The 25736-nt window shown below is 37.5% G+C and overlaps 1 protein-coding gene and 2 pseudogenes across 1 annotated transcript; all 3 read right to left on the minus strand.

The window, feature by feature from the left end:
- Positions 1 to 17149: 17149 nt before the first annotated feature.
- On the minus strand, positions 17150 to 17497 carry LOC104725220 (uncharacterized). The gene has a single exon (XM_010443844.2). The coding sequence runs from the start codon at positions 17495 to 17497 to the stop codon at positions 17150 to 17152; it is 348 nt and encodes a 115-aa protein (XP_010442146.2).
- Positions 17498 to 18158: 661 nt separating this feature from the next.
- LOC147934926 (small nucleolar RNA R71) lies at positions 18159 to 18259 on the minus strand (annotated as a pseudogene).
- Positions 18260 to 18594: 335 nt separating this feature from the next.
- Positions 18595 to 18695, minus strand: LOC147934927 (small nucleolar RNA R71; annotated as a pseudogene).
- Positions 18696 to 25736: the final 7041 nt, after the last annotated feature.

The following is a 25736-nucleotide window of genomic DNA, read 5'->3' on the forward strand; positions in this document are numbered from 1 at the left end:
AAAATATTCAATTTTATTAATATTATTCTTTTAAAATAATATCTATTGAATTAAAAAATTTACTGAGTAACGGGTCAAAATTTGAATATTTAAATTCAATTTCATACTTTTTGTTGAATTTTGTAATTTTATATAATATAATAAACTTTAAATAATTTATTTTGAAATATTTTTAAAATATTAAAACTTGATATTAAAGTTAGAAACTATAAACACTCTAAATTGGTTTGTTATAGCAATGTCAATAATATGTCACTATAATATGAAAGAATTTAAAAAAAATCAAGTATATTAAAACAAAAGTATAACAATATATTAAATTACTCATAATATAATAACTGACATTTTAAAAACCAAATTCACAAAATTATGTCTTATAATGACATTCAAGTCATGAAGTATAATATACATTATTGAAATAACTTCACGTACCTAAACTAATACAACATATTAAAATTTAATTTAAAATAGAAAATATACAAGATTTTGTATAAAATAAAATTTAACCAGTGTTATAACACATGTACTTATCTAGAATCATTAACAATATAAAACTTACAAAATAAGAAAAAATCATCATATTTTAGCATATGATTTTATTACATAATATTTTATCCAAAAAAAATTTAAAAATAATCAAATAAATTATATTTAATAAAAAAATTACAATGTAATTAAAATGAATTTCAACCCGTGCTCTAGCACGAATCTTAATCTAGTACATAGTATATTAATATATACATTTGGACACAAAAAGAAAAGTATATTAATATACTATACATGAAAGAAATCTTATAAGCTTAAATGTTATATATATATATATATATATTAAAAGTTATTGATCAGTACAGACTTAATTTAAAAAGAAGAAAAACAATTTGTATTTTTCTTTTTAAATTGTGTTGTTTGGGATTAAATTAGGGGTGTCAAAATAGGTCAAATTTAATGGATCAACTCAACTCAAATCAACCCATGAACTCTAACGATTTAAAAAAATTTACCCTAATGAGTTCATGGATAAAATGAGTTAGTGGGTCAATTGGTTTAGTGAATCAAATGAATTGAGTTGCAATGGGAAATGATTTAACCATTTAATTCATCAATTGTACTTTGAGTGAGTCAAATTAACTCAAAATGTTTAAACTGGTTGATTTTTTTTTTTGGCAACCAAACTGGTTTAATATAACAAAAAATCTGTAAACCAATCAAATGTATAAACCGATTAATGCTTCATGGTCTTCGCCGGAGTGAACCAAGCAGCTGGCTCGCTCCTCTCATCTTCGCCGGAGTTCAGGTTTGTTTCTTCTCTCTCTATCTCTCTCTCTCTCTCTCTCTCTCTCTCTCTCTCTCTCTCTCTCTCTCTCTCTCTCTCTCTCTCTCTCTCTCTCGTTGTGTCTCTTTGTGTCTCTCTCGGTCTCTCTATCTCATATGGTTCTATCTCATGGGTTTGATATTTTTTGGATTTTGATTTTCTGGGTTTTGATTTTTTTGGGTTTTGATTTTTTTGTGGGTTGTCGTGACACCCCGGTTTCAAAAACTTGCGGAGAGGTTTAAAAGAATTGTTTTAGCCACCTATGTCACTAAAGTGCACTTATCTTTTCGGTCAAGGGTCCTGCGAGAACTCCAGAGTTAAGCGTGTTTGAGCTGGAGTAGTTTCAGGATGGGTGACCTTCCGGGAAGTGATTGACGGAACTGTGCGAGTGAGGACAAAACACAGGGAAAGATCATGTGGTGATTTGTAAGGACGATAACAAGTCTTTAAAGCCTCCCGGACGTAGCAATCCGGTCGTCATATATTGATGGGCTCATGGGCCTAGTAAGAGGACATGAGGCCCATTAAGGAAGGTGGGCCCATGGACTGGGATTGGATATGGAGCCCACTAAAAGGTGGCGATCGGGGCGTTACAAGTGGTATCAGAGCCGAACCCAGACGAGTGTGGAGTCGAGTGGACTCACACCGTCAGGGGGTGACGATCTTGGTGCACAACGAGGACGTTGCGATTTGTTAGTGGGAGTGAATTGTGACACCCCGGTTTCAAAGACTTGCAGAGAGGTTTAAAAGAATTGATTTGGCCACCTATGTCACCAAAGTGTACTTATCTTTTCGGTCAAGGATCTTGAGAGAACTCCAGAGTTAAGCGTGCTTGAGCTGGAGTAGTCTTAGGATGGGTGACCTTCCGGGAAGTGATTGACGGAACTGTGCGAGTGAGAACAAAACACAAGGAAATATCATGTGGTGATTTATAGGAACGGTAATCCGTCTTTAAAGCCTCCCGGACGTAGCAATCCAGCCGTCAGATATTGATGGGCTCACGGGCCTAATGAGAGGACGTGAGGCCCATTAAGGAAGGTGGGCCCATGGACTAGGATTGGACATGGAGCCCACTAAAAGGTGGCGGTCGGAGCGTTACAATTGTATTTGATATCTTAGAAACAAGTTAACTTAAGTTTTTGACAAAAAAAAAAAAACAAGTTAACTTAAGTGACTTGTGTATTTATTTGCGATTCTAGGTGTTTGTGTATCTACGTGATTTGGGTCGTTAAACAAAAGATTAATAGTGACTGATTTGGGGATGTGAATAACTTAGATTATAATCTGATTTATTATAATCTGATTCTCGGTTAAAGTATATATGTGGCTTGTTCTCTTGATTTTGTGTATCTTTTGTTTAGAACCTCTAGGACTAGAACACTTTTTCATATTCATTTTAAAAAGAGTCTTATTTGTTTTGTCTATTTTTCTAGATCAATGGACAGTGAAGATGCATATACTCATGATGGGAGTGGTGGGCACACTTCAGCAGATACATCACAATCTAAAAGTCTACTATGATCATAGTCAATCTTTCTTGTTTTGTTTTGTGTGTGAGTGTATAAAGAACCAAGCATATGACATATATAATGTACTTCCAATTTAATTTTAATGTATAAACTCACTAACATGAGTTAATCATTTAACCATTTAACTCATTAGATTAAATGAGTTGGGTCAACCTATGAACTCATTTGTTCTAAATTCATTGGGTAATGAGTTTAACTGAGTTGAGTTAATCATTTTGACATCTCTTGATTAAATATAACAAGAGTATTTTAATATTAAACTTGAAATGTATTACATATGTTTTGGTCAAACTGAATATGCAAAAAAAAATTATAACTATAGTATATATATATATATATATGTATATATATATCTTACTATATTAATTGAGAAGTACAAATATGAAACTAAAGTTATAAAGTGTAAAAATTTACATTTTTTTCATGCCAGTACTATTAAGGTACATGGTTAATTTTTCAATAAGGATAAAAATATAATTTTTAATATTAGACTAATAAAATATTTTAAATAATTATTAATTTTCAAAAAAAAAAATTTCTCCCTCTAATTAATTATGAACGAAAATTACTAAATAATTTTAAAAAATTGTAAACCAATGAGAATTTTAAAAAGTAAGATTTCATATCTAAGTATCCAAATTACTATTTTAATAATTATATTTGGAAGATTTTGTTAAGATTTTAAATTATGATTCTCCTACCATATTTGTTTATGGCATTTACAATTTTTTTCGAATCATATACATAAAAGTAAGGTTCCACCCTTTCCTTATTGGTCCATTTAGCATTTATTTTTATTTTTAAAATAATATTTATTTTAATTAATGAAAATATAATAATGTACATTAATCTATACTTTAAATCCACACTTTACTACTAAATTGTCACTGCAATTACATAAATAATGAATTGACTATTTTTTCATTCAGTTTCATTCAAACACACTATAAATTATAATTATAACTCCTTTAATTAATTTGTTTTAGAAATATAACTTCCATCCCTTGAAATCGTATAAATAAACATTCTCACATCATCAACCACTATATCTCAAATTCTAAATATTTTCTTTGTTTTATTTATGTTCTTGCATGGGATCAAAACTCATGGTAAGAGTGTGATTATATATTTTGTTAAATTAATCTTATATTTTGTTCATTTTTATTTCTTTGTTTTTATGATTAATCTTATATTTTGTTCAATTTTATTTCTTTATTTTTATGTATTTCTTCCTTCATTCTTTGTCTTCTTATTAATTTTAATTTTCAATTATATATGTATAATAAAATATTTTAGAAATGTAACTTCCATCCCTTCAAATCCTATAAATAACCATGTGATTATATATTTTGTTAGATTTATCTCATATTTTGTTCAATATTTTTTAATGTATTCCTTCTTTATCTTCTTATTATTTTTAATATTCAATTAAATATGTATAATAAAATTTTGGTGACTGTAAAAAACAATTATCGATGCAGATTCAACAATATTAATTTCAATTAAAGCCCAATGAGGGAATCAAGCTAAATAAATCATCATCATTCATGTATATTTATTTTATTTTTAAAATTATAGAATGTTTAAACAAAATAAACTATTATAATAGACTTATTCAATCAAAATTTTTAACTCTCTCTTACCTCTAAAAAATTTGTAATACATTTTTTTGTATACTCATTATTAAATTTAGTTATTGTGAACTAAAATATAATTATATAAAGATCATTATAATGTCTATTTAATTCAAAATTTTGTAATTAAATAATTTTCTATGTAAAAAAACAATTTGATATTCCATTTCACAAAATTTTACTTCAAAGAGGAAATCATTAGAATTAAATCTAGCAATATAGCTTAAATTAAGGTGAATATAAAAGAGATTAAAAATAAAATTAATCTTGAAATTTTTTATTGTATTTCATATGATTTTATAAGGTTTCACCCTCTTCTTATTAGTCCATTTAGCATTTAATTTCTAAAAAAAATATTTATTTTTAATGAAATAAAAATGTAATAATGTACATTAATCTATATTTTAAATCAACATTTTACTACTAAATTGTAACTGAAATTACATAAATTTTGAATTAAGTATTTTTTCATTCATTTTTATTCAAACACACTATAAATTATAGATTTATTTTAGAAATGTAACTTTTATCCTCTAATTAATTCATTTTCAGGTATAGTTCTAAGAGTTTAGAACCAGTGCATGAGCGATCACAAGTATAACTTCTGAGACTCAGACTTGGTAAATTCAGTAGTTCAGATTTTATGTTTTTCCCCGTAATTGACTGTTAGGTTCCCAACACATGAAGTTTGTGTAGGGATCTTATTGGTGAGTGGGTTTACATCCCACTTCTTGTTTGATTATGGAGCAACTTATTGCTTCATTACCCCGGAGTGTGCCGAGAGCGCCAGTATCAGAGGAGATCTCGGTGAGCGAGTGGGGGTTGTCAGAGTAGTGGGAGGTAAGCTTCTGAGAGTCTTTGGTCGGGAGAGGGTTGTGGATATTCAGATCGTGGGGAATTCAAGGCCAGCAGATTTGATTATCAGTCTCGTGGATATCTTGGGGATGGATTGGTTGCATCTTCACAAGATACATCTGGATTGTTATCGGGATAGAGATATCTTTGAGCGTCTAGAAGGGAACTTGGATTTTTGAGGGAGTGAGACCGACTTCGGGAAGTCTCGTGATCTCGGCCGTGCAGGCCGAGAAGATGATCAAGAAGAGGCGCAAAGCCTATCTGGTTACCATTTCGATGATGGAGACAGTGGGGCTGTCTACGGTGGGAGGCATCCGCGTGGTAGAGGAGTTTGAGGATGTGTTTCAGTCGTTGCAAGGGTTACCACCATCTCGGTCTGATCCATTCACGGTTGAACTGAAACCAGGGACAACGTCGTTGTCCAAGGCGTCTTAAAGGATGGCTCTAGCAGATATGGCAGAGCTGAAGAAGCAGTTGGAGGATTGTTTGAGCAAGAGTTTCATTCGTCCTAGTTGTTCACCTTGGGGAGAGCCACTGTTGTTTGTTAAGAAGAAGGACGGAAGTTTCCGCCTGTGTATTAACTATCGGAGTCTGAACCGGGTCACTATGAAGAACAAATACCCTCTTTCGAGGACTCATGAGCTGTTGGATCAGTTGAGGGGTGCTACTTGGTTCTCCGTGATCGACTTGGCGTCGAGTTACCATCAGATCCCGATACATGAGGCAGATGTGAGGAAGACAACCTTCAAGATAAGGTATGGGCATTACGAGTATTGTGGTGATGCCGTTAGGTTTGACGAACGCGCCAAAAACGTTTATGAGATTGATGAACAATGTGTTTCAAAAGTTTTTGGACATGTCTATCATCATTTTCATCGATGATATCCTGGTACACTACAAGAGTCCTGAGGAGCATGCAGTGCATTTGAGAGCAGTTCTCGAGAAGCTGCGGGAGCAGAAGTTGTTTGCTAAGCTAAGTAAGTGCAGTTTATGGCAGTGGGAGATGGAATTCTTAGGTCATATTGTTTCTACAGAGGGAGTTTTAGTGGATCCAGAGAAGATTTAGGCCATCAGGGAGTGGCCAAGACTGTAGAGCGCCACTGAGATCATGAGTTTCCTGGGGTTGGCGGGATACTATAGGAGATTCATTCCGGGTTTTGCGAGTATAGCACAGCCGATGACCAAGCTCACAGGGAAGGAGTTTCCATTTTTGTGGTCACCAGAGTGTGAGGCGAGTTGTGCAAGCCTTAAGCAGATGTTGACTAGCACGTCGGTGTTGGCACTGCCAGAGAAAAATGAGCCTTATGTTGTGTATACAAATGCTTCCGGAGTTGGTTTGGGATGTGTGCTGATGTAGCAGGGAAAGGTTATTTCTTACGCTTTAATGCAGTTGCAGAAGCATGAGGCAAATTACCCTTACCATGATTTGGATATGGCGGCGGTGGTTTTCACCTTGAAGATTTGGAGATCCTATCTTTATGGCGGAAAGATTCATGCATTTAAAGATCATAAGAGCTTGAAGTACATCTTCACTCATCTCGAGCTGAATTTGAGGCAGAGGCGTTGGATGGAGTTGGTATAAGATTATGATATGGAGATAGCTTACCACCCTAGTAAAACTAACATGGTTGCAGATTCTTTGAGTCGGAAGCGGGCGGCTTCAGCTTAGGAGCATGACATGGAGGCGTTACTGGTGAAATTAGTGCATTGAGGCTGTGTGTTATGTCACAGGAGCCTTGGGACTTGGAGGCGGGTGACCGAGCAGACTTGTTGAGCAGGGTCCCGTTAGCTCAGGAGAGTGACGTGGGGCTGGTGAAAGCCTTGAAGGTTGAGGATTCGGAGTATCAGGTCTCTGCTAATGGGACTATCCTTGTGCATGGTCGGATTTGCGTACCCAGGGATGAGAGTTTGAGGCTGCAGATACTGAGAGAGGCTCATTCGAGCAAGTTCTATATTCATCCAGGAGCGACGAAGATGTACCGTGACCTCAAAAGGTATTATCATTAGGTCGTGATGAAGAAGGATGTAGCCGATTGGGTTGCGAAGTGCGACATTTGCCAGCTAGTGCAGGCTGAGCATCATGTTTTAGGTGGATTGTTCCATAGTTTACCCATTCCATAGTGGATGTGGGATATGATCACGACGGGCTTCGTGGTAGGATTGCCAGTGACACGGACGTTTGATGCGATTTGGGTCATAGTGGACCGGTTGACTAAGTCTGCACACTTTCTGGCCATCAAGAAAACCGATGGAGCAGCGGTGTTGGCTAGGAAGTATATGAGGGAGATAATCAGATTGCATGGTGTGCCTGGGAGTATCGTGTCTGACAGAGATCTCAAGTTCACTTTGGTGTTCTGGAGGATGTTTCATGCCGAGATGGGGACGAAGGTGCATATGAGTACAATCTATCACCCTCTGGTGGACGGTTAGTCAAAGAGGATAATCCAGACTTTAGAGGAATTACTGAGGATGTGCGTGCTGAATTGGAGTGGCCATTGGGCAGATCACTTGAGCTTGGTGGAATTTTTCTACAACAACAGTTACGAGGCGAGTATTGGATAGCTCCCTTTGAGGCGTTGTACGGGAGGCCATGTCGTACACCATTATGTTGGACTCAGGTGGGGGAGAGGAGCATATATGGTGCCGACTTTGTTCAGGAGACCTCAGAGAAGATCCAGGTTTTGAAGCTGAACATGAAGAAGGCTCTGGATCGGTATAGGAGTTATGCTAATAGGAGGAGGAAGGATCTTGAGTTTCAGGTGGGTGATAGAGTATACCTCAAGATGACCATGTTGCGGGGTACGAACATGTCATTGTCAGAGACTAAACTGAGTCTAAGGTTTATGGGTCTGTTCAGAGTGGTTGAGCAGGTGGGACCTGTTGCATATAGGTTGGAGTTGTCTGATGTTATGTGCACGTTCTACAAGCTGTTCTATGTGTCGATGCTGAGGAAGTGTCTTCACAAGAATGATCAGTTGTTGGCTAAGATTCCTAAGGATCTTCAGCCTAACAATACTTTGGAGGCGAGGCCAGTGAGGGTTCTCGAGAGGAGAGTTAAGGAACTTTGGTGGACAAAGGTTCCTTTGATGAGAGTCCTGTGGGGCTGTTATGGTGTAGAGGAGTAGACTTGGGAGCCAAAGGCGATGATGAAGGCAAGGTTCAAGAAGTGGTTCGAGAAGTAGGTCGCAGCTTGAACTTGGCTAGCCTGGTCCCAATTGCGGTTGTAGTTGTTGGTGCGGTAAAGTCCGTGGCTGGAGCGAAATGGAGTATTCCAGCCCATCTCTCTTGATACTTGGTCGCTTAGGGGTGGTTGGTTCGACTAAGTACCAAGATAAGGTGGTGTTCGGGATACGTGATTCCGTGAAGTGAACTGCTAAAAGTGGAAAGTTTATAAAAATAGAAGTATCTAAAAATGTAAGTTTCCAAAAATGGATAGTGTTGAGGTAGATCTAGTCGGGAGATACTCGATGGCATCAGACTTGTTTGCTCAAGGTCGTGTGTGTCCAACTCATGTGATACCGATAGCTCGATGGACTTTGTGACCAGAGAGTGGGGATGAATTGTTAGCTTTGGATGACGATCCGAGTTTGCGCTCTTGGGTCGTCACCCAAAAGCGGCATTTTGATACTCCCTGATACCATAACTGTGGGCCGTGGCTCGGCAGTGAGCCGGAATATCTTGAAGGTTACGACCTAAGAGCGGGGGAGTGGGTGTGAGTGACTTCCTAGATGCCGTAGCTGAAGGCGGATGGCCTGATAGCGAGCCGGCATGATTCATTGGTTGCAACCGCGGACGGAGGAAGCTGACGGTGATCAGTCCGGTCAGAGGATATGTGGGCCATGGTGACAGTTGCACATAGATCCTTGGTGGATGGACGATACTGCAAGATTCAAGGACGAATCCTTGTCGGTGTGGGCGAATTGTAACGCCCGTAAACTAGAATCCCAGTTTAGGGAATGCATTGATCGATGCCGGCTTTGCATCGATCGATGCAAGCTTTGGTTTGGCGCAGAACAATTAAGTTAAATGCTCATTTTATTGCGTTGTGGTTTTTGGAAACCCAATATTCGAGTATAAAAGGGTGAGAAGTCGACTTGGGTGAAGGTTTGGCGGTTCTTGTCCTTCCTAAGAGTTAGAAAAGTTTCTGAGAGGTTCTGTGAGTTTTGGGGTTTTATGAGTTAGTTTTTGGTGTTCTGGGAGCGTGGGGAAGGAGATCGGAGCGTGGGTGTCGAGTAGGGGTCGTGGGAAAGCTTGTTTCTCGTTGTTCTTAATCAGATTCTTCATTTTCAAGGTGAGTGCATGACTATGGCTTATCTGAGCATGAGATTTCTGAGTTTATGAGTTTTCTCTGTGATTTGGTGAGTTGAATCCTTATTTATTGCGTTATTCGTGGTTCCTGTGACTTATTTTGGCCTTTGTGATGTTCTTGGTTGATTCACGGTGTTATGAGGACGATTTCGGGTCGAAGATGGCGTCGGGAAGCAACGCTAGGGCAACTGCATCGATCGATGCAAGGAGTGCATCGGTCGACGCATCTAGGTATTTGGAGAATTGGATCACTCGTTGCAAGGTGTGCATCGATCGATGCAAGGTGTGCATCGGTTGACACAAGGCGTGTGTCGGTAGCAGTTACCAATTGACGATGCTTGTGGTTCGGTTGTTTATGTTTGAAGTTCTTATTGCTTGTGTGTATTGTTCAGTTGATGGGAGTATTGTCTGAGTAAGTATGTATTTACAGTATTTCTGGTAATAGTTACCCCTCTCTTTTGTGTTGTGGCGCAGGTAAAGGCAAAGTGTGATCGTGGAATAAAGGCAGTGAAGAGGAGGATGTTCTAAAGGCTATATTGATTGTGGTATAGCTATTGTTAGGTTGCTAGAGTCGAGTCATTAGAACATTGTAAGATGTTGGTATTTGCTTCTTAACTTTGTTGGTTATGGATGAATTGAATGATAGATTTATTTGTTGGATTGGTATTGCTTATGTTATCTGCTGATATTGAGTGATGCTAGGTTGTTAGTGGGTATAGGAACACTAGAGATTTATGGAAAAAATGGGATGGGTTGTTTCAGCAAGTGCCCATAGTGTCCACAATGCTCATAGTGCCCACAATACCCATAGTGGACCAGAGTTCTGTTAGTATGAACTTTGAAAAGCAACATTCGAAGGATGATGAAATCACACCTAATGCCATTGTTGTCTACATAGACAAAGAACAAGAAAAGGCTATAGAGGGTGAAATTGTATCATATGATGAAGGTGATTAATATACTGAGCCATAACCTGTTGTAGAAAAGTGTAAGTTTATTAACCCATAGGATGATGGTTTGGGTCTGAGTAAACTTCAAGAATTTCCAAACAAGAAGGCATTGCAAGATGTGGTGGATAGAGCTTCATTTGGTAACTATGTTAGTTTTGCAATAGCAAAGTCGGACAAGGTGCGTTATGTGCTAAAATGTCCTTAAGAAGGATATATTTGGAGTTTACGAGCTGCTAGGATTCAGAGACAGAAATTTTCTCGATTAGAAGACGCAAAAGGATTCATACACGCTCTTAAGCTAGTAAAAGTTCAAGCAAAAGTAAGAGACAAGGCGCTCCACAATTAGTTGCATCTCTTTTGCATGATGATTATCCAGGGCAAATGGAAACTCCACCTCCTAAAATTATCATGAATCTTGTCAAGACGAAATTAGGTGTTAATATATCATATTCCACGGCATTGAGAAGAAAAATTCAAGCTGTTAGTGATTTGAAAGGTAGTCCAGAAAAAAACTACAAGATACTATCATGTTATCTGCAAATGTTAGAGAAGGTTAACCATGGTACGAGAACATATGTGCATTGCAATGAGAATAAATGTACTTGTTCATAGCTTTGGGAGCTAGCGTTGAAGGGTTTTAAGTCATGATGAAATTTATAACTATGATGCAACTTTTCTAAAGAATGGATATCCAAGTGTTCTTGTTTTTTCCTCGGCTCAAGATCCTAATCATCACCATTATCCCTTGGTGTTTGGTATTTTTGATGGTGAGAATGATGCAATTTGGAATTGGTTTTTGGAGATGTTGAAAACCGTTGTTGGATACTCTTCTGAAATAGTATTTATGACTGATAGAAATTCAAGTCTCATCAAAGCCATAACTAATGTGTATCATCGGGATCATCATGGGTATTTTATATGACATTTATCCCAAAATGTGAAAGGTTATGATTCTAACGTCAACAAAGATGTTGTTGCATTGAGATTCATGTCTTGTAGTAGGTTTTATACACTGGCTGAGTTCGACGTTGCTTATCCTTCTTTTCGGAAGAGATATCCTTCTGCTGCCAAGTATCTTGAAGAATCTACCAAGAAATAAAAATAGGCAAGATGTGGTTTTACAGGAGAAAGATACAACATAGACACAAGCAACTGTGTAGAATCGATGAACAACATATTTAAAGACGCAAGGAGGTACTCCTCAACACCCATGCTTGATGCGATACTTAAAAATCTCTAATTGGTTTAATGAACATCAGAAAGATGCCGTTTTTGGATTAGTAGCAAATAAATTGGTGCCTTTAGTGGATAACTACTTACCCGATTTATGGGAAATTGCTGAGAAACTAAAGGTGACCGAGCTAAATGGTTTCAAACTTGAATACAATGTCATTAACAGTGACGGAAAGCCTTATTTGGTGAATTTGCGATTGAGTAGTTGCAGTTGCAGGTTTTTTGATGTTCAAAAGTATCTTTTTGTGCATGCACTAACAGCTTTCATATTCCAAAGTTATGGAGGTAAGGATATCCAGTTACATGAGTTGTGTTCAAAGTATTATTGGACATAGCTGTGGGAAAATTGCATATTACAGGACAATTATTTAATACCAGATAGGTCTCGGTGGGATGTCCCGAATGACGTTAAAGATGTGCTCCGCCGAATCGGAAAACAAAGAGGGGAAGAAAGAGCGTAAAAATGTTTGCATTTACTAGGAAAAAGCGACCAAAAACTTGACCTACAACTCAGAAGCTGTGGAGACAAGCACTCCAATGGCTGTTATTTGGAGATTCTTTTGATTTTCATGTTTGATTAATGTATGAATTATGTTTGGTTAATGTAGTACTACATATTTATGGCATAACTCTATCTTGAAACTTAATGTGAAGTCTATTAATGTTTTTTTTCTCACCAGATGTGTATATAAGAGAGTAAAACTGGCATAACTAAGATAAAACTGGTAAAACTGGTACTACAATATAAAAAGTAGAAAATAATAAAATTAAGAATGAATTAATAAAACCAAAAAACAGTGTTAATATTACATAATGCTTAAATGTTCTATACTATAAATGAATAAGATTTTTAAATATATCAATTTTGAATTGTTATGAAAGAACCTAAACTGTGACACAACGGTTTCAGAGACTTGCAGAGAGGTTTAAAATAATTGATTTGGCCACCTATGTCACCAAAATGCACTTATCTTTTCGATCAAAGGTCCTGAGAGAACTTCACAGTTAAGTGTGCTTATGCTGGAGTAGTCTTAGGATGGGTGACCTTTCGGGAGGTGACTGTTGGAACTGTGCGATTGAGGACAAAGCAAATGGAAAGATCATGTGGTGATTTGTAGGGACGATAACAAGTCTTTAAAAATCTCCCAGACGTAGCAAACCGGCTATCTGATAGAGATGAGCTCAAAGGCCTAGTGAGAGGATGTGAGGCCCATTAAAGAAGGTGGGCCCATGGACTGGGATTGGACATGGGGCCCACTAAGAGATCGCGGTTGAGGCGTTACACTAAACAAGTGTTTCCTTTTACTTTTATGGTCACTTTGTAAATAATAACCAAGTTAGAATGACAAAGTTATAGAACTAAATTTTTTAACATATGAATGCATAAAACACTTGTAATTATAGGTTAATTAAGTTTAATCAATTGTAAAACTTAAAAAAATAATTTTAAGGTTTGGTAAAACTAATTAAATGAAAAAACCCAAAAACACAACTATTTGCAAGTTTGGTGCAACTAATATACTTGGTACAACTATATGTGAACACTAAGTGTGAACGCACACATATTGTACACATGGCAATATAACCCTAATTTTTTTTCCCAATACAAAGAGGGAATCTATTTGTGAAATGCCGGTTTCAAGGACATCCGGAGTGGTTTAAAGGTGGCGGTCAACGGAGAAATAACATCTTTGACTCTTCTCCTGTATCGCCTCTCTCGTCTCCATTAATTTGTTCTCCGTCTCTTCAAAAAAAAAAAATCTGACCGACACTGACAGTCAAACTTTCTCTCACCATCATCGAATCGAATTCAGAGCACACATTTCGCCATGGATAACTCAGCTCCAGATTCGTTATCCAGATCAGAAACCACCATAACCTACAATTCGTCTTATCCACTGTACGCCATGGCCTTCTCATCTCTCTGCGCCGCCAACACTTCCTTCGGCCACTTGCCTCAGATTCGTCGACTGAAAATACAGGAACAAAGGCGCAAACCAAGGCTACAACAAGGAATAGTATAGCAATTTGAGAGGTAAATTTAGCCTAATGTGCTTATACGTGAAATTTACCGAGTATTATTTCTTATATAAAAGAATGTAATGAAGTGTGTTTTGTATTTGATATTATAGACACAAGGCTACATAAGCTATTTATATGTAATTATATATAATTAATAAGAAAGAGTTTATTTTCTTGGTAAATAAATACACTATGAGCGTTTAAATTTCTCTTTTCAATTATTGTTTTTGAAATTATAATGAGAAATTTAATACAAGTAAAAATGTTTAAATGGAGAATTTTGTAATTTTGTTTTAAATCATGCAAACTTCTAAGCCAAATTATTGTATATGAGGTTATATACTAACTGAAATATATAGCGTTTTAAATATATTAAACTGTTTTAAATATATTAAACTATTTTTAGTAGTTTGACATATAAATATATTTTAATTTTAATGTATAAAAACTCTAAGTCAAACTAATAAAGTTCTTATCTAAATGACAAAGAAATGCAACTAGTATGTTTCTATTACAACATTTCAATATAAAAATTTTCAAAAAACTAATCTGAGATTTACTAAAGCTGTATATATAAAATGTGCACCATTCTTTTTTTCTAACATCAATAAAAATGTTGAAACCTTATTGATAAGTTTGTAAAAAATGAATATATTATAGGTCGATAACTAATAATTACAAAGAAGAATTTTTTGTAAACTAGAGAAAATATTTCCTTAAAATAGATGTAAAACAATGTTTAAAGGATCCCTTATTAAAGAAAATAGAAACAAAATTTGTAAACCAAATTGATGTTCACATATTTTACCCTGTTTTCCCTTAATATATTCACATCTTTTGCATCCTTTGCTATCCTTTTTGACCATTATTGCATAGTTTTAGGATTGTTATTGCATTAGAGTGTAGTTGCATTGCATTTACATCTTTTCTTGCATAAACAGGTGATTTTGGAGCCTAAGGAGCATGGAAGCAATGCTGAGGAGAAGTGAAGCAATCATGAGGAGAAGTGAAACAATCATGAGGAGAAAGCAAAGGAGTTAAGTCTGGAGAACCAAGGTCCGGAGTCCAACTCGACTGCCCACTCGACCAGACACTCGACCGTGTGCTGAGAGTGACTCGACCGAGTGGAAGGAGCACATGAAAACCCAACTCGACCGAGCACCGGGTCGAGTTGGTCGAGCCGCCTGGCTATTTTGTCTTTTAGCATTTTTAGGGCTTCCCCTCCTTTTTCCTATTTAAGGACCTTGTACCCTGCAGCCACAAAAGGAGAGAGTTTTTTGAGATATTCTCAAACCTAGTATTTTACCCCTTTTGGGATTTATGCTTTTTGCACTTTTATTTTCTTAGATCTTGTACCTCTTTTGAAGGAGAAAACACAAGATTCTTCATACTTGTTTGTTTCATAACTTTCAAAGTATCAAGAATTCGAGTTTGATTCCTTCTCCAATATTGTAGATCTTTGTTTTATCTTTCTAATCATGCAAGTTTCGTGTTTTTCTGGGTTTATGAATTGGCTGTTCATCATATGTGATTGTGAGTAGTTTCCTTAGCTCTTAGAGATGGTTTAGGCTGGATGGATGTTGTGGTTATTTGATTTGGTCAAGCTTGATTGTTGTAGATCTCTTCTAGGCTAGATGTTCTTAATGCTGATCCTATAACTGAGAGGGTAGGGTTTGATCTCAAGCTTCTTAGCATCACACCAATGTCTAAGGTGCATAGATAAGGCTAGATCTAGAGATTATCATTAGGCTTGCTAAGAGATTAGAAGTCTTGTTTGATTCTTGACATATTGCTTAATGCTTCCTTGTATAGATTCTTTACTTTGTGAGAACAAGTCTAGAAATATATGAGCTTGATTGTTTTTGCCATGAGAGTGGATTAACATGTTCTTAGAGATTAATGTCTAGAGATTAGCTCATGTTGATTGAGGTTTGTTGATCAAGTTAGATAACCACAATCTAAGTTCAGCCCATGAATCCATCCCTAAGACCTTCCTTTTCTATTGATTTCTTAGTATAAAACCTGTTGTTTGATCGTTGTTTGATTTACTTTTGTCTTGCTCTGTTTTGTTTGCATTGCTCTGTTTTACGTTTTGTCCCGCTCGACCCTGCACTCGATCTACACTCGATCGAGTGCTTGCTCGAGTTCATTCCCAGAACTCTTGTTTATGATTTGTGTCTGTCCTGTCTTGTTTCTTGTTTCATTCTAGTTGTATTTTTGTTGCATTCATTTAGTTTCCTGTTCATTACTTTCCTTGCATTAGTTCATTACCTGCATTACTATAGTTTGATATCTGTTCTAGTTTCATTACTGCCATAATCATTCTGTTCCATTACATTTAGTATCTTGTCCATTCAGCTATTACATTCTGCATTTTACATTCTGCAATAGGTTGTTAGTGACAAACACCCTCTATAATTGGCTTAACTTAGACAAGTATTGCACACCCTGATTGCTTGCATTCACTCATTTAGGATTGATACCTCTTATACTACAATTGCATAAGGGGAATTGAAACACCTTGCTTTCACCATTGTTCATCATCATATCATTCATTCACATTCCATTTCACACACACACAAGAAAGATACTAGTTTCACAAATTAAGAAATTAATAAACATAGATATATAGAATAAAATCATGCCATAAAGAGAAACAAATTAAATTAGAGTGAGGTTAATGGTTATGTGGACTTTATTTTCATTGTCAACGTAATCCACTTGTGGGTAAGGACTCTAATCAAATTTTTGCCCAACTAATATATGGTTAAAATACTACTATACAAATACCGTTCTTACATGATTCGATATACAGTTTATTCTAATGTTCCAAACCTCTTTAAGTTCCTGTTTTTGTTTAGAATTTAAAATATTTTTTTTTTACGATTTTCTAATAAATATTTGTAATTTTTATAATAATTTTATTTGAGGAATTGGAGCTTATCATTAAGATAAAATTTTTTTATTTACCTGTCTCTGGAAATTGACCCAAATAATATGTTATTATTTAGATAAAAAAGTAGGAAACTTGGTAGGATTATACAGCTGTTGTAAATTTAATATATTTCTATATATATATATATATTAAAAATTGAATTCAGTAAACAAAAATATATGTCCTATTAATATTTGAATTTTGGATTAAAAATCATATGAGATGATTTTTTTTTGTTAGAAATACAAAGTTGTGTTTTTTATCATCAAAGAGATTTACTTCGCTTTATTTTTTTGTAAAAGTATTGAAACGGATATTTTGGATAAAAACAAAAGTTACAACAAAACTATAAAGTTTTTAATCAAAATAATTTAAGCAGTTTTTGAGATTGCAACGCAATGATTCCACATGTCGTCCCTCTTCTTCAAGTATAGTGTTTCACGGGCAATTAGGGCTGGTCTGTCAGCAATATATTTAATGAGAGTATTGTGACACACTTTTCCTTCTTGAACAAGATTGTGGCAGCAAGAATCATTGATGGTTGCATTTCCAAAAACAACTACGATTATATTCAAGGCACAGTGAGGAGAGATTTTAACAAGACAAGTATCCCATAACGATTTTGCTTCAGATTCGTCGACTGAAAATACAGGAACAAAGGCGCAAACCAAGGCTAGAACAATGAATAGCATAGCAATCTGAGAGGTAAATTTAGCCATATGTGCTTATACGTGAAATTTACCGACTATTATTTCTTATATAAAAGAATGTAATGAAGTGTGTTTTGTATTTGATATTATAGACACAAAGCTACATAAGCTATTTATATGTAATTGTAAACCCAACATAATTATCATAACATATTTTCAGAGATCCAAGGGTCATCACAATCTTCAGAGACTCCTTGATCACATCAACCGACCACCAAGGGACCTGAGACAGCAGAGAACAAGAATCAATCAGGAACAAGAACAACAAGTGTTAATGGAGCAACAAGATCAACAAGCTCCAAGGGCAAGGAACATTGGTGTTGGGGATGCAGCTAACACACACAACCAAAGAGCTGGTATTGTGCCTCCTGCAGTTGCCAATAATAATTATGAAATCAAGAGTGGATTGATCTCCATGATACAAGAGAACAAATTTCATGGGTTGCCAATGGAGGATCCTCTAGATCACCTTGATGAGTTTGACAGGATATGTGGACTCACAAAAATCAATGGAGTGAGTGAAGATGGCTTCAAGTTAAGGCTATTCCCATTTTCCCTTGGAGACAAAGCTCATCTCTGGCAGAAGACTCTTCCTACTGGAGCGATAACCACATGGGATGCATGCAAGAAAGCTTTTCTGGCCAAGTTCTTCTCTAATGCAAGGATTGCTAGGTTGAGGAATGAAATCTCAGGTTTTGCACAGAGAAATAATGAAAGTTTTTGTGAGGCATGGGAGAGATTTAAAGGATTCCAAACTCAGTGTCCCCACCTCAGCAATGAGTCTTTGCTCAGCACTTTGTACAGAGGAGTTCTACCCAAGATTAGAATGCTACTTGATACAACCTCCAATGGAAACTTTATCAACAAGAATATGGAAGAAGGCTGGGAGTTGGTAGAGAATCTTGCTCAATCAGATGGTAATTATAATGAAGATTATGATAGAACCATAAGGATCACCTCCACTGATCAAGAGGACAAATACAAGCAGGATTTAAAGATGGTCAATGTGAAGCTTGACAAGATTCTCCTAAGCCAATCAAAAACCATTCACTTCATTGGTGAAGAAAGCTTTTCTGGCCAAGTTCTTCTCTAATGCAAGGACTGCTAGGTTGAGGAATGAAATCTCAGGTTTTGCACAGAGAAATAATGAAAGTTTTTGTGAGGCATGGGAGAGATTTAAAGGATTCCAAACTCAGTGTCCCCACCTCAGCAATGAGTCTTTGCTCAGCACTTTGTATAGAGGAGTTCTACCCAAGATTAGAATGCTACTTGATACAACCTCCAATGGAAACTTTATCAACAAGAATATGGAAGAAGGCTGGGAGTTGGTAGAGAATCTTGCTCAATCAGATGGTGATTATAATGAAGATTATGATAGAACCATAAGGATCACCTCCACTGATCAAGAGGACAAATACAAGCAGGATTTAAAGATGGTCAATGTGAAGCTTGACAAGATTCTCCTAAGCCAATCAAAAACCATTCACTTCATTGGTGAAGAAGAAGCTCCAGTCCAAGAAGGAGATAGGGAGTTTCCTGAGTTGTGCTACATGCAAAACCAGGGAGGATTCAAAAGTTACAACCAAGGAGGATTCAAGAATAACAATCTCTCTTATAGGAGTAACAATGTGGCTAACCCACAAGGTCAATTCTACCCCCCTCAACAACCTCAACAACCTCAACAACAACAAAACTATATACCCAAGCAGCAACAACAGGTGTTCCAGCCCCAATTGTGTCCAGACTAACCAGGGTTTCAGACTAACCAAGGCCAGGAACAAGACCTAAGAGCAATGATATAACAGCTGTTGATTGGGCAAACCAATGGAAAGATTGAGGAAGCCAAACAGTTTGCTGAGTTGAACCAAAGGCTCACATCCCAGTACAATGATCTGAACATGAAGTTTGAAGGTTTGAACTTTAGAGTGAAGTTTATGGAGAGCAACCTTGCCTCTACTTCAGCTCCTAAGCCCAACCAACTCCCTGGAAAAGCAGTTCAAAACCCAAGGGAGTTTACTGCCAAAGCCATTCATATATTTGAAGAAGAAGTCACTGAGGACAGTGAAGTTCAAGTTGGGGAGGATTGGTCATTTCTTGAAGCTCAGAGTGAAGTTTGTGCAAAGCAGACTGAATCCGGTATTGCACTCGACCAGGTGCTCGAGCAAGCACTCGACCGAGTGAGTGTTCGAGTGGTCGATCGAGCTGAAGAGTCAGAAGCTGTCAAGCCTGCTAAGTACATCCCTCCTGCTTACAAGCCTCCACTACCATTCCCAGGGCGTTTCAAGGCACAGAAGCTTAATGAACTAAGGGAGATCATTGAGAAAAAAGAAATGATGGCTTTGCAATAAGAGGAAGTGCAAGCTTTGAAGGAAGAAGTTGTGATTGAGAAAAAGGAAGTGATGGCCATAAAAGAGGTTATCATTGCTTACCAAGAAGGAGAGAGAGGACCTGCCTTGGAACAATATGATCCATATCCTCTCTATAAGGATTTTTTGCTTGATTTGTCAAAGAAGAAGGCTCAAGCTCAAGATGAGAAGGATCTTGAAGACCTTGGAGGAGTTATCATCCCAATTAAGCTTAAGGATCCACGTCCATTCTATTTGCCTTGCACACTTAGCTATCTTCACTACAACCAATGCTTATGTGACTTGGGAGCATCTATCAGTGTGATGTCCTATTCTATAGCACAAAAGCTTGGGCACACTGACTTCAAGTCCACCAACCTTCATATATGCCTAGCTGATGGTTCAAACAGAGATGTGGTTGGCAAGTTGGAGAATATTTCAGTCAAGATAGGAAGAGTAAGGGTTCATACAGATTTTGTGGTATTGGAGATGGACAAGGAACCTGAAGATCCTATCATTCTTGGGAGGTCATTCGTAGCCACAATTGGAGCTGTTATTGATGTTAAGGAAGGTCTTGTGACCTTGAACATTGCTGAGGGTATAGCTATGAAGTTTAACATCTATAAACCAACCAAACTTCCTACCATTTATGATCAACCTTTTACTATCAAGGAAAAAGGTGGTCATGAAGGTTTAAGTGAAGTGGCAACTCCAAAGGACAATCTCTCTCTTCAAGAAGATTCTGTGGAAAAGCTTAAGAGGTCAGTTCAAGAGTTGACTGGTATGGTTAAGGATCTCCAAGTCAAGCTAAACAATAGGTCTTTGAGGAAAGCAAGACCAAAGCTCAAAATCAAGAAGAAATATGGTTTGTGTGTTATGGGTGAGGTGATCAAGGATCAGACTCACAGTGATCAAGAAGTGCTAGGGAGGATTTCATCACCTCCTTGGTATCTAAACAAAGCCTAAGAAGGCAACCAAAGTCAAGCTTAGTGACTCTAAACAAGCTCACTAGGGAGGAAGTCCCTAAGCCATCCTTTGTAAATAAGCTTTATTTTCCTTGTAGTTTTGATGTGTTTTCTTTTATGTTTGTGTTGGACAGGCCTTTCAATGAAAGTGTAGATGGGTATGGAGAGATTTGGACTTGGGGAAGTAGACTCGCAGGCCCACTCGACCAGCCCACGAGAGGTACTCGACCGAGTTGGCAAAGAACTAAGGCCCACTCGATTCCCATTTCTCTAGAATGATCGAGTGGAGGGAAGAAAAAGAAGAAAAATTTGAATTTTCAAACTTTGGTCAAAGAGCTCGACCACGTGCTGGTCGAGTGTGGGGTCGAGTGGCAGCAAAAAGCAGGTCAAAGATTCCCATTTCAAATTTTGAATGGTATGGACGCTCCACTCTTGTCTCCTTGTCCCCTTAGCTTCTTTAAAAAGAGCTTGATTCGATCATGTATCTCTCACACTCTCTCCTTTGCTCAAAACAATTAAATTCAAGTTTAAAATCTCTCTCAAAGTTCATCTTTTTGCTCAAGCTTAGCTCTTTTAGTTTTTGGGTCACTAACCTATTAACTTTAAGCTTTGAGTCTATTCCTCTCAGTTCTATTCGAAAATGTCTTCAAGGATTACTAGGAAGTCTCAACAAGCGGCTGAAAGCTACATGGATCGTCGTGATGCTAGTCTTGAATCAAGAGGAGAAACTGGAAGAACCACTCGACAACCCACTCGAGCAAGCGCTCGACCGAGTGGTTGTCCGAGTGGTAGGTCGAGTCAGATGCCGAGTTCAAGGAACTAGTCAGCTGAGGAAGATCCTGAGAGGACTGAAAGTGAATAACAAAGAGAGCCAACTCTTATGGAATTCATGAGGAGAAAAAAGACCAAAGGGAAGAGGCCAGCAGTTGAGATTGAACAAGAGGAGGTTGAGAGTGAGAGTGAAGAAGAAGATGAAGAAGAAGAGGGAGAGGATGATGGAGAAGCAGAATCTTGTGGTTTGACAAAGAGGCAACTTTATGAAGCCTTCATGAGAATGGAGTTCCTGGGGACTAGATATCCACACAAGGAAACCATGGAGAAGCTAGCCATTGATGGAGATGTGGAGTATCTTTTTGAAAAGAGCAACTTAACCAAGTTCATGGGGCTTTGCATGGAGGGTTACAAGGAAGAAAGTTGTGAGTTTCTAGCCACAGTCAAGCTGCACACACATGCAAGGAAGGATGATGAGTTGGGAGCTGGTCATATTGCCTTTACTATCAAGGGGAAGAAGTATGAGCTTCCAATGAAGAAGATAGCCAATATCTTTGGCTTTGAAGTTGGGAGTAATAGGAGCTTAATGATACCAAGAGAAGAGCTTTTTGCTGTTTGGGAAACCATTGGAGACAACATCACTTACTCATCCTCCAAGACCAAGAGTTCAAAGATAAGAACCCCAGTCCTAAGGTACTTCCACAAGACCTTAGCAAACACCTTCTTTGCTAGGAAAGAAACTGGAAATCTCAATGAGGGTGAGCTCAAGATGATTGATATGGCTCTCAATGGAATCATCCTTAAGGGAAGAGGTGGAACCATCATTCTTGGGACCACTGTGGAGACTGACCTTGCAATGGTGCTCATTGACCACATGATATATTTGAGAAGTTGGGTAGGCAAGCTACAAAACAAAGGGTCAGGAGGAGCCTTAGCCATTGGAGGCATCATCACTCCAATACTACAAGCTGCCAAGGTCCCACTTAGAGGAGAGAAGGTTTTGCCAAGATGGATTGACTCAAGCTACCTCACCTCTACTCTCATATTGGCCAAGGAAATGCATCAAGGAAATCACATTTTCAACTTGGAGCTTCCAACATTTGGGAAAAAACAGTTGATCTTACCTAACCAAGAGCTCACCACCATTCAAGAAGGAGCAAACATTGACTTTTGGCCAGCTGATGAGTTCTTGTTTGATGGGATAGTTCAATTTAGAGTTGATGAAGCCGGAGATGTGCAAATGGCTGATGGGGAGGAGCAGTTTTACTTTGAGGATTATGAGCCCAACCCAAGAGATAGTAGAGGAGTGAGGGAGACTAGCAAGAGGTTGACACTCCTACAAAGGTGGAACAAGTGGCATGGGAAGAAGTTTTATAAGCTAAAGAAGAAGGTGGGCAATATGGCTAAGTCCATCAAGAGCCTAAAGAAGGAGATTTCTGAGTTGAAAAGTGGAAATTCTTCACCAACACCATCTAGCCCTTTGAGGAGGAGTAGCTCAACTAGAGCCCTTTCAAGAGTTGAAAACCCTGTGGAACCAGCTAGAGCCTCCATGTACGAGTCAATTAAGAGGAAGAGGAGTTCAAGTAGCTGAGAACAACAATTTTCAAGGCACTCGACCGGGTCACTCGAGCACCCACTCGACCGAGCACCCCAAATGCACTCGGCCGAGTTCCAGCCCAGAACACCTTATGGCTTCCCAGCTCCAGCTGCTTATCCAAACTATCCAGGTTACCCTCCCTTCCCATCCCAGTACTTCATAGATCCAGCACTCTTGCACCAGTTCTACCAGCAGCAAGGTCAAAGTTTTGGCACTCGCAGTACAGCTCGACCCCCCCCCCCACTCGAGCACGTACTCGACCGAGTCCCAGTCGGTTGCCATCATCGAGCTGCCCCAATCACCTTCTCCAAGTCACCAACCAGACCCCAACTACACATTTGACAGCATGAATGAGGATGTGGACATCTTCTTCTCCAATCCTTGAGGTACCACTATCACCTTCACTTGTAAATATCATAGCATTTGATGTTGTGTTTTGTTTTCTGTCTTGAATCCTCTTACAAATTTCTTTCACACAGAGGACTGTGTGATTTAAGTTTGGGGGAGGGTTTGAGATAGCATTTGATGTTGTGTTTTGTTTTCTTATTTCAAATTTTTAGCATCATCATGTTAGTATTTGCATAGCATCTAAGGCATAGAAAACCCCTAAAAATTTGAAAATTTTTGCAAAAATCTTTATAAAAAAAGAGTGTTCATGTAGTTTGCATTTCATAATAGCATCTTGTTTAGCATGTTTCATGTAGGACTGTTAATTATTTGCATTAGGGATCTATGATGAGTTTTGCCTTGATTAGCTTGTTTAATTCACTAAACAAGGATCAATGCCCAAGTTAATAGTACTTTGATGCTAGTTGAGTAGTTAGAAGCATAAGATTGAACCAAGCCTTGAATTCCTGCATTGCATTTGGTCTAAATTGAAGCATGTTGTGATTTGATGCCATTTCCTATTTATATGAATCTAATATTGACTTGTAATTATCAGTTTGTGCATTGCTTTAAACTCATGGATACCATATACATATTTGGATCATCTTTCTCCTTTTTACCACTCTTGTTGATCCAAGTAGCTGATTGAATCATTAAAATCAGTTTCCAATACCCTTAACCAACCCTTCTTTCAAGCCATGTTTATTCTTGAGTGTGTAAGGCCTATTTTGGGATTGAGCTTGGTAGAAAGTGTTAGGTTTGAACTGACAAGAATAATGCCTTGTGTAGTTCTAGTTTGCATTTTCCAAACTAGATAGGACTAGGTGATTTCATTGTTGGGTTTGGGATTTGGTTGTTTGAAAAAGAAAGAAAAGAAAAGAGGAAAATAGAAAGAAAAGGTTAGAGTCTTTAGGAGGGGAATGTGTTTAAGTAAAATCAAAGTCTAGTGAAAGAATGGGAAGTATGACATTGTTTAAAGATGGTTTCATTCAAAAAAAAAATAAGAAAGAAAGAAAAAGAAGAGTATAGCAAAATGCTTTTATGTCTTAAGAATAAGAAGAAAAGAGAACCATAGCAAATAAGTAAGAATCTCCCATTCCACTAGAAAGATCAAATAAGAAACCTCTCCTAAGGCTTGAAAACAAAAGAGAAAAGGGTATTTGAGAAGAGAAGAAGATAAAGGGTAGAACTAGGATCATTTGGGCTTAGAATGATAGGATCAAACACTTGGGTTACTTTTGGGTAGACAAGATTTTGTTCTTGTATGTGTCTAAGTGTTCTTACCTTTAGCATTCTTCTAAAGCTCAATCCATTTTTTATGAGAGAACCTTGATATTGATAAGCCCCACTCTAAACAGAGACCATCATTATCTCTAAACCTTTATTTCCAAGCCAAATGAGTTTAAAACATTGCATAAGATTGATCCATGTTCTTGATTAAATTAATGTTAAAGGAAATGTTTGATTTGAATGCATGTGGACATCTAAGGCTCAAATCAGTAAAGGTTGTGATAGGTTTGTCTAAAGTCTTTAAGTACAGCTCATTCAACTTGCATCATAGTACTAGTAACTTGGACATTGATTCTAGCTGGTTTATTTGCAAGCTTTAGGAGTTGAGATCCCACTTTCAACCCTCATGTACCTTCTTATGTCTTGTTTATTTGCTTGAGGGCAAGCAAAGACTAAGTTTGGGGGTGTTGATGTTCACATATTTTACCCTGTTTTCCCTTAATATATTCACATCTTTTGCATCATTTGCTATCCTTTTTGACCATTATTGCATAGTTTTAGGATTGTTCTTGCATTATAGTGTAGTTGCATTGCATTTGCATATTTTCTTGCATAAATAGGTGATTTTGGAGCCTAAGGAGCATGGAAGCAATGCTGAGGAGAAGTGAAGCAATCATGAGGAGAAAGCAAAGGAGTTAAGGCTGGAGAACCAAGGTCCGGAGTCCAACTCGACTGCCCACTCGACCAGACACTCGACCGTGTGCTGAGAGTGACTCGACCGAGTGGAAGGAGCACAAGAAAACTCAACTCGACCGGTCACTCGACCGAGCATCGGGTCGAGTTGGCCGAGCCGCCTGGCTAATTTGTCTTTTAGCATTTTTAGGGCTTCCCCTCCTTTTTCCTATTTAAGGACCTTGTACCCTGCAGCCACAAAAGAAGAGAGTTTTTTGAGA

Source organism: Camelina sativa, chromosome 11, assembly GCF_030686135.1.
Source record: "Camelina sativa cultivar CO46 ecotype springtype chromosome 11, ASM3068613v1".
In the NCBI taxonomy this organism is placed as follows: domain Eukaryota; kingdom Viridiplantae; phylum Streptophyta; class Magnoliopsida; order Brassicales; family Brassicaceae; genus Camelina; species Camelina sativa.